Raw genomic sequence first — 12267 nt, forward strand, 5'->3', positions numbered from 1 at the left:
TAAAAAACTTAATTAACTGCTTCTGACAAGTCTGCAGAACCAGACGGCAAAGCGCAAACCTTTATTTCTGAATGGATCAAATCTAGGCTAACTCACCTGTAGCTGCTCTGTCCAGCACTCACAACAACGTCCTTAAAGACAGAATTAAAGCAGCGATTCGTAAATTCGTCTGAAGTCTGTGGGTTGTACACTTTTTTCAGTTTCTCTTCTGAACTGACGCTGGGAGGAGTTTGATAACACAACACACCACACAACACACACACACCACACAACAACACACCACACACAACACACAACACACAACAACCACATCACACACACACACTGTCACTGTGCACTGCTGATGAATGTATGCTGCAGAGTTTGACCCTTGAAGGCTGTTTCTTCTGCTCTCTGAACATGGAATATATCTTTTACGCTAATATATAGATTATTTAGATTTTATTTTGGATCTTTATTTGTGAATGGGAGAAGTAGTAGAATGGCGAAACATACCAAACACTAATTATTACAAAGTAGAAGTATTTCTATTATACGGTAATACTAAAGGAGGACATCAGGCCTAATACTGATAGATAATGTTTGACATTATTGATATTAAAAAAGAGATTTATTTTTCAATGTCATATCGTCAGTGTTTTTTCTTATCAAAAGTGAAGTTATGTTATTTGTAAGAAACTCCAAGTCGAATGTTTCCCGCAATGGCCTTTGTGCTGGCATGTTGCCTTTAGCGCCATGAAAAAATGGTATGACACCGAAAGAGCAAAATGGCCTGCCCCCCAAAAATACCGCACGATTGCCAGCCCACGCCTAGCGCTCCCAGCACATTCCGCCTCCCTGTTTTTAAAATCGATGGCTTACCCCTTATTCATGTGTTCCTATCAATCACCTGAGGCTTTTAACTCCTCTCCCTTCTCCTCCGTGTGCTGCCCACGCGCGTCGTGGCCGTACCCCTTCGTCAACCCGGACCGAGAGCATCTCTCCCGTGGCTAACCCCGCAGGTGTCTTCCCCGAGGGGCGGGACGCCGGGAAAGTTCGGCATGGCAGCCCCACAGGCAAGATGCTGACGGCTCAGCAAGTCTCTCAGACGGCTGCATTACGGTGGTGAAATGAGGAGGGAGAGATCACAGGCCAAGAATATAACACGAATAAAAGAGAGAAAGAATACTAACGATAAGAGAGAGAGAGACCAACCTCCATCAATCAGTATTAATAATCACTAAAAATACAGAGTAATATATATATTAACCACTATTCTCAGCTAGAAAAGGATTAAACGTAAATAAGAGAGAATTATTGTGCTCAATATAAGAGAAAGAAATAAAATAATATAGCTCCGTGTGTGTGTGGTGTGTGTGTGTGTGTGGGTGTGTGTAGTGTTGTGTGTGTGTGTGTGTGTGTGTGTGTGTGTGTGTGGTGTTTGTGTGTGTGTGTGCTCGTGATGGTGTGTGTGTGTGTGTAGTGTGTGTGCTGTGTAGTGTGTGCTGTGTGTGTGGTGTGTGTGTGTAGGTAACTTAACAATTTCATACTCTGTTTCTCCTCCTCATCCCCAGTCATAATCATCATCTAGGATCATGATAGAGGCCACCCATGACCGCATTATATAATATTCCGCTCTCACTAAGCTGGCTGCTCCTTCTTTCTGGCATCCATCTGTCGTGTTTGCTCCTCATCATCCTAGCCTATATTATTAGGCTTATCTATCACACTCTTATTCTAGACACACATTCTCTAATACTAGTATCCATGTGCACACACTCACTCACTCGCTGCGCACTCGAAGACAACAAATGATCATCACGCATCATGGCTAGCAGGCTTCGAGCATCTCGACAGGTGCTGCAGATGATTGAGCATCGTGCATCAAATCGACCTGACATGGAGAGAGGGCGTTGAAGTCCTGAAAGCGGTCACGAGGAGACGTCATAACCAGTGGCACATTACGAAATGCGCTGGAGTCTCTTGATGCGTATGTGACCAGCTATCCATCCTCGGTATTCACGCAACTCCTAAAGCAGTACATTCTGAACCTCCATCGGAAATATGTTGTAGCTTAATCGCTCTCAGCTGAATGTCGGCATGTGTCAAAGTCGGCAAATATCGACCAAAGACTCTGTGCAACTGGCTTTGAAACTGACACCTTAAGTAGAGTCAAACGCCTACCGCTGAAGTATTACAGCAATCTTAGTATGACGAACATAAAAGCTGCGGAGATTTACAACCTAAATTCTTGATACTGTGCGTATAAGGCAGACGACGGTATTAGGTATTTATTCAGGGTATTTTCGAAATACCGTCGGTATAAGTTTCAAATCAGAGTGAGGACGACAGAGCACGTGCGCCCGCCAACAGATGAGTTGCATATAGATTAGACGGACACGGAAGACAGAAAGCGACGATTGGTTCTACTGCTTGCCGCGCCAAGCAGAGCGCAGGTTGCAGCGAGTCCGTCGTTCCTCACTCTCAGGTAGACGCGAGCCACACGCAGAGCTGGTTGTCTACACCACAGGAGGACGCCAATCGAATATGGGCGGAAAACCCGCTTCAGTGGTGGAAAGTTAAATGAGACACGTTACCGTATGCTGTCCGATGGTGGCCTGCAAATACCTCTGCATATGTGCCGTCAAGTGCAGCGTCTGAGCGTATTTTCAGCATCGCCAGGGAACAACGGTGACACCCACAGCGCACACAAATAAAGCCAGACAAAGTTAATAATGCTTGTCTTTTAGCAAAGAACCTAGATTGAGGTCGCGAGATAGAATGCGCCAAATGGAAGATTTGATTTGCCCTTTTCATATTCGGCTACAAACCATATGCCTGCTTGTCAGGCTTACATTTTTTTTTGTTGAAGGTTTATTTTAGCCTTTTTATCAGGCGGCGGCCGACGGGCCAGTTAAGCTGTCCTTATAGCCTAAATTATTTCCAGTTGTAGCCTAGTTTATTCCCCTTATTTTCATTCTCCGTTGAGAACATTTATGCCATTGATTTATTGTTTTCATATTAGCCTATAAATAGGGCGGTTTGTAGCCTAAGAGGATTTCATTTTTAATTAGGGCCTAAGTTTAAGTTATTCACCCTTTTTTATTTGTATAATTAGGCGGGCCCTATTTTTATATCTTGCTTGTTCAGCCAAAAGTGCCATTTGTACTATTTTGCCCTTATTAATAGGCAAGTAATTTTCATTCTCCGTTGAGAACATTTGAACATGTGTGTGCATGTGTGTAAATAAAGTTATCTGAAACATATAGAAGTTGCAACTGTTTTTTATTGATCGAAAAATTTGACGAATTTATTACAACGGGGGAAAAAATAAAATGAAACAAATTTATTACAACAGGGATGATTTAAGACCTATATTATGTACACTGTGCATTAGCCTACCATATACGATATGGCATATCCAATATCTTTTTTTTTAATTCTTTATGTATGATGATATATTGTTAACTTAGCTCACAATGGAAACAACGTCGGACATCTACAAACGCGTCCTGTATCCGATCTCAAAATGTGCCATTTGCACAATGTGTCATGTATGCAGCCCTTGTTTTGCACTTGCGCGCACGTCGCGGCACTTTGCGAGCGTTTACCGGCTCGGGCTGCATTTTACACCGAACATATAATATACCGTTCGAAACATCTATTTGCCGCCGTTCGAACGCCACCGCACTCAAGTCGACCCAAGTCATACCGTCATATACCGTATACCACGGTATGATGTCAGCAAGGTATGACGGTATGAAAAAAATGATACCGCCCAAGCCTAGTCCTTATCTCTCCCCTCACCCTCCCTCTCCTCTCCGATACTCATCATCTTCTCCCCTCCGCTCTGAGTGGCATTAATTAGCTCATTTTCTCCCTTTCTAAGTGCCTGTGTGGGCTTGTCAAGCCATAATGTGGAAATCATAATGACCTTTGCTTGGCCAGATGGCGCCCTGTGTTACTTCCTGCAAAATTAATCAGATATATAGTCGTGAATCGCAATTTAATTCCCCTATGAATCATATGGATTTTTTGACATTTTGCTACATGGGAACTTGTCGCTTCAGAATAATAAAATGGTTTGTCTTGTGTGTTTCTTTCAAGGCGATAGAGACGGCTCTGGACTGTCTGAAGAGCGCCAACACGGAGCCGTACTACAGACGCCAGGCCTGGGAGGTCATCAAGTGTTTCCTGGTGGCCATGACCAGTCTGGACGACAACAAGCACGCCCTCTACCAGCTCCTCTCTCATCCCAAGTCAGTCAAACATCTGTCCTCTGACTGTGGCATGTGTCTGGATTGTTGGGTTATTGTGGTATTTGCAATAACCAAACGATATGTGGGGAATATCTACATTTGTATGGGCAGCCTCCTGAGCCATATAGTATTTGTCAGCACATGTAAAGCAATGATATCATTGGTAACTTAAAGGTGATGACGCAATAGACGGAAGCTTTCCTGGTGCTGAATACACGAACAGTTCAAATGGACACATGCATTTGCAATACAGTTATAGGTGCAAACATGCCTTGCTCAAGGGCACCTCTACAACCACCAGTCCACACTCCATATTCTTTATATCTGGTTGGGACTTGAACCGGCGTCTTGGCTCCGGTTACAAAGCCAAGTCCCTAGAGACTCAGCTACTTGCTATATAACGTTGATTTAAACAGTACCGTGTAAACAGAAGCACTGCTTGGATGCAAAATCCATTTATTTTGATTATAAATGTGTGCCAGTTTGTTGTTGTGTAGTTTTAATTAATTATTCAAGCTAGATTTGAGATGGGTCAAATATATTTGAAGGCACGTCCTTTGCAGTGCATTTATCAACATACATTCAGTGGAAATTGCATTTCACAATTCGCAGAAGAAGATGGTATGTATCTGATCCCCTCTTTAACCTTGACTTGATTCATCTTGACCTTGACATATATCCCCGCCAACTGCTCACTCCCCCACCCCAGTATATCGTCACACCCCCACCCCTCCACCTGCTGACGTGCCCCTCACCTCTTTCCCCACCGCACACTTCCTCATCAATTCCTTCTCAGAGTTGCTAATTACCCCTCTGGCAGGCTTCACTGCGAGGCGCAGGCACATACATGAAGAGACCAAGGGGATGGGTGGTTTGTCACATTACCATCATTGATCCCCGGGCAGGGGGTTAATTGACTGTCGCTGTCTGTTGATGCTTCACCATGGCCCTTACACTCTCCTGTCATTACGCTCTGACACACACACATGAACATGAATGGGTCCGTGTGCACATTCCTGCGGGGATAATGAAGTGTGTCAGTTATGATCAGGAGGCCTGGCCCTTCCTCTGCTACCATCTTTCCATTTGCAGCGTCCTGTTTCTGTCTTTTGAAAGATTTTGTCTCCCTTTTCTCTCTCTCTCTGCCTCCCTTAATCTTCTTTACCAATCTCTGCTTCAGTTTGTGGTCGCTCAGTATTTAGAATTTCAGTTTTAAAAGGAAAATAACACAAATCATTAAATACTATCTATCTGACATCCTGTCAAAGTAGAGGGCGGCTCTACTTTCTGTGACCCACCAGCCTCTTCCCTCTCCTCTCACCTCACCCTTCCCTCTCACCTCACCCTTCCCTCTCACCTCACCCTTTCCTCCTCTCACCTCACCCTTCCCTCTCCTCTCCTCTCACCTCACCCTTCCCTCTCCTCTCACCTCACCCTTCCCTCTCCTCTCACCTCACCCTTCCCTCTCCTCTCACCTCACCCTTCCCTCTCCTCTCCTCTCACCTCACCCTTCCCTCTCCTCTCACCTCACCCTTCCCTCTCCTCTCACCTCACCCTTCCCTCTCCTCTCACCTCACCCTTCCCTCTCCTCTCCTCTCACCTCACCCTTCCCTCTCCTCTCACCTCACCCTTCCCTCTCCTCTCACCTCACCTCACCCTCCCTTCCACTTCTTCTCCCTCCTCCTTCAAAGAGCAGGTCTTTTAAATGGCAATAATGAAATGAAGCGATCCATCAGGTCTGCCCCTGGCGTGTGGCATTATAAAACACAAGCTCAAGCATGGAGAAAACAGCAGCTCAATCGCACCAAGGCCCCGTTGCCTTCAGCTGCAGTAAATAACACAAATACCAACAGGGGGACAAAGAAGGAAGGAGCTAAGGAAAGGAACTATACGGACAAAGTTAGAGTTAAGTGTTTCCCACAGAATATGATTTTATTTGTGGGGGCACCGCACCCCCCCCGGCAAGAGAAGAGGCCCCATAGAGTTCATGGCTACTGTGGCGTTCTTGTTGCTCTGCGTTGTTAATGAGTGAGACACACCGGAGTTGAGGATCTGTGGGGGTTATTCTCCCAGTAATATCATTTACAATTTAGCAGACGCCTTATTCCAAAGCCACTTACAATGACCAATTACAGGGACATTCTCCCTGGAGTAACTGAGGACTAAGTGCCTTGCTCAAGGGCACACTAGCAGTGGTGTTCAAGGCGGGATTTGAACTCGCAACCTTCCGATCATCAGCCCACCTCACTATCCATTAGACCACAAAATAAAAATGTATGTGAACCATTTGTGGCGGCCGGTATTTAATTGTGGCGGCCCGCCAAAAATAAATCAATGTATGGGAAACACTGGAGTTAGAGGTTTAGGGGCTGCAGACCAGAGGTGGAAGAAGTAAATGTAAAATAAATGAAGTGGAGTAAAGGGTATAACATTTTACCTACAATATGCAGTGAATTAAAGAAGTAGCATAATGTAGAAATACTCAAGCAAAGTATCTACATGTTGTACTTAATTACCGTACTAGAGTATATGTACTTTACACCACGTCTGCAGAGAAAGCCAAAGGATATACATTTTCAAATATGAACCATTTTACCTTTTTAAGTTAAAGAAAGTCACATTTCCACATGGTATAGTTCCCTTCTTGATATGTAATCCTCTTATTCATTGTGTCTTTTGTCCCCCGTTTAGCTTCGCTGATAAGTGGATCCCCAATGTCATCATCTCTCACCGCTACAAAGCTCAGGACACGCCGGCCCGCAGGACTTTTGAGCAGGCTCTGACGGGGGCGTTCATGTCGGCCGTGATAAAGGACCTGAGGCCCAGCGCGCTGCCGTTCGTCGCCAGCCTGATCCGCCATTACACCATGGTGGCCGTGGCCCAGCAGTGTGGTGAGGGGCCGCTGCTCTTTCTGCTCTACAGCTAATATTAGCTCTCTGCTTTAGCATTAGGTGTTCAGTCCCAGCTGCACGGGAACATCAGTCACTTACTAATGTTGTCCTCTGGTTAAGATAACATATACTTCATTGATCCCAATTTGGGACATTGGGCTTTTTGAAACAAGGCATTGCACATCATATGGAAAATAAAAGGAGTAAAAAATAAACAAACATAAAGTATAAACATCTCGAAATAGAAAATAAATCTCAAAATAGAAAATAAAACAGAGCTAAAATTGTTGACCGTGAAAGATACAAATCTTTTTCAACTTGTATTAGCAGAAAATAATATTTTATTAAATACTTTTAATTAATTTTGACCAGTATTGCAATTGCGATACGAGTCGCTTTATTAGAGGTAATCATCATTTTCAAAGCATTATTGACATTCTAATTAAAAGCTATAAACATTATCTTGATGTACTAAACAAGGATTTAAAATTAAGTTTACAGAATACCATTTGTAAGACCGGGACTTAATCACAATACTTTTAGACATTTTCACATTTATTGCCTTTACCAAATATTGTGCGGACCAATTTACATCCATATATTTCAGTACAATCATAATTCATTTCCACTTGTCCTCCCCCCGTGACCCCAGGTCCGTTCCTGCTGCCGAGCTACCAGCTGGGCAGCCAGCCGAGCACCGCCATGTTCCACAGCGAGGAGAACGGCTCCAAGGGCATGGACCCGCTGGTTCTGATCGACGCCATCGCCATCTGCATGGCCTACGAGGAGAAGGAGCTGTGTAAGATCGGAGAGGTGGCCCTAGCAGTCATCTTCGACGTGGCCAGCATCATCCTCGGCTCCAAGGAGAGGGTACGTCACTGGGAGGAGGGGGGAGGGTTCAGTCTGTCAGTCAATGTAATAAAGACATCAACACTTATGCTTAAACATGCTATTAACTAAGCTATTTATATATATATCATTACACAGCATTTTTTGTACAGTATTTCATTTTAAATGCAGTTTTTATCTAATCTTGAACCATTTTCCATGTATATATTTGACTTATTTCTGCATTTTCTTTTACTTTACTCTTGCTCCATATTGTTGCTGTTTTTTATTTTAATTTGTTTTCATGTATTTACTATACTGGACGTTGCATAGCTGGAAGAGACTTTAGATTTTCCTTGCCAACAACTACTGTGTAGCCATTGACAAAAAGCCTTTAACTCTTTGAATCAACTGTTTTGCAACTATGGTAAACCAAATAGCCATTAATATAACACCTGACATTATTATTATTATTTTTTGTAACAAATTGATTACTTTTGTTCACATATTGAAGTTTGAGGTAAACTTCCGATACTCTATTGACAGAATTAAGATTTCGATTTTAACTATTCTTGTACATTTCGATCTATGTATTCATATTTAAAAGTCCTAAAATGAGAATCAGTTCATCACCCTGTCCTCCTCTCCTCCTCTTCTTCAGGCGTGCCAGCTGCCCTTGTTCTCCTACATTGTGGAGCGCCTGTGCGCCTGCTGCTATGAGCAGGCCTGGTACGCCAAGCTGGGCGGCGTGGTGTCCATCAAGTTCCTGATGGAGAGACTGCCTCTGATCTGGGTCCTGCAGAACCAGCTCACCTTCCTCAAGGCTCTGCTCTTCGTCATGATGGACCTCACGGGAGAGGTTAGTTATTCATGACTGAAGTGTCCAATATTTAGCCTTTGTTGTTGACTACTCGAATGATGTTTACCAAAGACATGCTACAGGTGGAATTCAACATCTTTCCTCTTTTGTAGCTACAACCTACTCTCACTTTATGGCATTTAACTTACCAATCTATTGATCTTCACCCCAAGGTGTCAAACGGAGCAGTAGCCATGGCTAAGACGACCCTGGAGCAGCTGCTGGTGCGCTGTGCGACTCCACTGAAGGATGAGGAAAAGACTGAGGAGCTGCTGGCCGCCCAGGACAAGTCCTTCCATATGGTGACTCACGACCTGGTGCGAGAGGTCACCTCCCCCAACTCCACCGTCAGGAAGCAGGCCATGCACTCCCTGCAGGTGCTGGCTCAGGTCACCGGCAAAAGTGTGACCGTCATCATGGAACCACACAAAGAGGTGAAACCAAGGACTACAGTGTTTCTAAAACTACATGTAAATGCTGTGCTAGATCTAAAAACAGGTGTGATATCATCGTCAACACAAAATGGGCTCCAGTTAGGGAATGTGTTGGATCACTGTAGACTCATACATTCTGGAATCTCTCTCTAATTGTTTTCTTGGGATGTCCTTTATTCTTCAGGTGTTGCAGGACATGGTTCCCCCGAAGAAGCACCTGCTCCGCCACCAGCCTGCCAACGCTCAGATCGGCCTGATGGAGGGCAACACCTTCTGCACCACCCTGCAGCCCCGCCTCTTCACCATGGACCTCAATGTCATGGAGCACAAGGTTTTCTACCAAGAGGTGTGTTTTTAAATGTTTTTACATCATGTATGAGAGTTCATATCAAAATATGGTTTTATTGTCTCGTGCTTTTACATTTGTTTTTTTGTCTAAATGTATTTATGCTACTTTTTATACATTTATTGATGTACAGCACTTTGGTCAACTCTGTCGTTTTAAATGTGCTATATAAATAAAGTGGATTGGATGTTAATATAATCTACTTTTCCTATTTTCTTTCTCACACATTTGCTTAAAAGTTCCGTTTTTTATGGTTATTTAAACAAAGCTATTTGCCTTATTTAGAACAATGCAAAGGCATCCTAGGCCTAGATTTAAGATATTTGATATAACCATTTTGCAAACATTGGACTCAATTAAGCTACAATCTGAAATCACTAGTTTCAGCGCCCTGATGTTTGACCTCTGACCTTAATGTTTCTCTTGTCTCCTTCCAGCTGTTGAACCTGTGTGAGGCAGAGGATGCTGCTCTGATGAAGCTTCCCTGTTATAAGAGCCTCCCCTCCCTGGTTCCCCTGCGCATCGCTGCTCTCAGTGAGTACTTCCTGCTCAACCTCGATATTCGTCCTTTGTATTCATGGTCCTCTTGTGTGTTAGTTGCAAACTATTCTGGACGAATAAAAATCCTTAAATGTTGAAAACTGTCCATAATTAAGGCAAACTAAAATCCTCAACCTGGAAAACTAATACGAAGAATAGGGCTGCACGATATTCGAAAAAACTGACATTGCGATAATTTCTTCCCCTACGATATATATTGCGATATGAAAAAATACAGGAATTGAAGAAAAGACCGCAAGCCATCCTTTCTTGAACTTAAATGCTATACAATTGGTATTTTTTTAACAATATTAAACCGGATGAAGGATTTTAGTCACGGACTTCTGGGTCTTAAGTAGGGCTGCACCCGAATATTCGTTCGTTGGAGTACTATTCGGGTTTCAATTTCGTTATTCGGATATTCTTTTTTTATTCTTTTTTTTATTAATTGAAATCTCCAATGTCAACGTAAGTGCTTGTGCCTCTTCGGGGGGTGCTAACACTTAACCATAAACGCTATTGTTTACTTTCTCCGTCTTTATATGTAGATATTACTTTTTCTCCATTGATCTCCGTCACGTTGTTTCCATAGCAACAACAACAACTTCCTGTCAACTGCGCTAACTCTCCTTCAAAGTAAAAGCATGTCCATACAAAATAGAAAGCCAAGCCAAATTACACTTAAGACATATACAACTGCAACGAAAGTAACACACACGATATCCTTTTCAATTTCAAAGAACACAAATTGGGTTACATTAACAAATAACTATAAAACAACAATACTGTAGAATAACAAAAAGAATGCCGTGAATAAACCGAAATACACGTCTCGAAGCGGTTCGCTGCTGATTACTGCACCCCCCCCGTATTCTTGGCCTGCGCTTCTTAAGGAAATCACTCGGAGGGAGCATGTGCTACAACGAGAGCCTCCTCGACATTGAGAAACACCTGTGTGTGTTGTGTGTGTGTGTGTGTGTGTGTGTGTGTGTGTGTGTGTGTGTGTGTTTGTGTGTGTGTGTGTGTGTGTGGTGTGTTGTGTGTGTGTGTGTGTGTGTGTGTGTGTGTGTGTGTGTGTGTGTGGTGTGTGTGTGTGTACCTACCTTCAGTGGGGGGTGAGGGCGAGCCTGGCGAACTCCGGGGAATCTCTCTCTGAGCCTCGATCGCAGCTCCCCGGTCCAGCTTTGGGTTATCAAACAGCGGAGGAGGTGACTGAGGGGGACAGGTTATTAATTATTATTCTCTTATAATAGGAGTGTGTGTGTGTGGTGTGTGTGTGTGTTGTGTGGTCTTACGCAGCACTCATCTTCTCCATGATGAAGAGTGAGGCGAGTTGAAGACGCCTGACCGGACCTGAGTTTCCAGCGGAGGGAAGAAGTGAGGGTGATCTGAGGAGGCAACAGGAGTTTATCCCCACCATGATCCAGCGTACAGAGGTGTGTGTGTGTGTGTTTGTGTGTGTGTGTGTGTGTGTGTGTGTGTCATTACCCTGCACTGAGTCCAGCAGCCGTGGCCCGTGATGGCAGGTGAGGCTTCATGGAGTGATGCATCACCAGGTGGCAGTTCTGAAAACACCACCACCCATGAGACAGAACACACCACTCCCACTTATGTCAGTGAGGTACTAGGGGTCTGTGTGTGTGTGTGTGTGTGTGTTGTGTGTGTGTGTGTGTGTGTGTGTGTGTGTGTTGTGTGTGTGTGTGTGTGTGTGTGTGTGTGTGTGTGTGTGTGCTGTATCACGCTATGTTCATGATGCCTGCTTCTCAGGATTGAAGACGCCAATCATAGAGAGAGGCCAGCTTTGGCGTTTTTGAGGCAGGACGTTTCGACTGAAATACATTGATTGGTTATGACAGGGCTTGAGGCCCCGCCCACGTAAGTGTTACAGGAAACAAATGTAGGAAACAAAGGGGAAGGGACCAAAGGTCAATTAGAGGGAGGCAAGAAGACACAAGAAAGGACCGAAGGGGGGAAAAGGGAGGTGATTTGGGAGGGACAGCTGGAGGCTCCGGCCCCCCCTTAAAACCGTGCAACGTGGTGCAGCACCAGCCAATAATTAGGGCGCCAAAAAAAGCGCGGCAGGAATGTCGGAGCTCAGCACCTCATTTTTGGACGCGATGGACCACTCCGC

At 44.2% G+C, this 12267-nt stretch overlaps 1 protein-coding gene and 1 long non-coding RNA gene across 2 annotated transcripts in view; one reads left to right on the top strand and one right to left on the bottom strand.

Moving 5' to 3' along the window:
- trrap (transformation/transcription domain-associated protein) overlaps nucleotides 1-10283 on the top strand; it is a 44742-nt gene extending 34459 nt beyond the window's left edge. Inside the window, exons 10-17 of the mRNA XM_010795742.1 lie at nucleotides 4087-4238; nucleotides 6930-7129; nucleotides 7782-7999; nucleotides 8619-8816; nucleotides 8990-9250; nucleotides 9435-9596; nucleotides 10034-10167; nucleotides 10253-10283. Coding sequence (XP_010794044.1) covers nucleotides 4087-4238; nucleotides 6930-7129; nucleotides 7782-7999; nucleotides 8619-8816; nucleotides 8990-9250; nucleotides 9435-9596; nucleotides 10034-10167; nucleotides 10253-10283 — 1356 coding nt within the window. The remainder of the gene's footprint in view (nucleotides 1-4086; nucleotides 4239-6929; nucleotides 7130-7781; nucleotides 8000-8618; nucleotides 8817-8989; nucleotides 9251-9434; nucleotides 9597-10033; nucleotides 10168-10252) is intronic.
- A 961-nt stretch (nucleotides 10284-11244) lies between these two features.
- LOC104966196 (uncharacterized) lies at nucleotides 11245-12261 on the bottom strand. Its single transcript, XR_800638.1, has 5 exons — nucleotides 12163-12261; nucleotides 11877-11965; nucleotides 11625-11701; nucleotides 11432-11524; nucleotides 11245-11348 (listed from the first exon to the last, which is right to left on the bottom strand). It is a non-coding gene; the product is annotated as an uncharacterized lncRNA (long non-coding RNA).
- Nucleotides 12262-12267: the final 6 nt, after the last annotated feature.

The sequence above is a fragment of the Notothenia coriiceps genome, unplaced genomic scaffold, assembly GCF_000735185.1.
Source record: "Notothenia coriiceps isolate Sejong01 unplaced genomic scaffold, NC01 NC01_scaffold00037246, whole genome shotgun sequence".
NCBI classification, from domain to species: domain Eukaryota; kingdom Metazoa; phylum Chordata; class Actinopteri; order Perciformes; family Nototheniidae; genus Notothenia; species Notothenia coriiceps.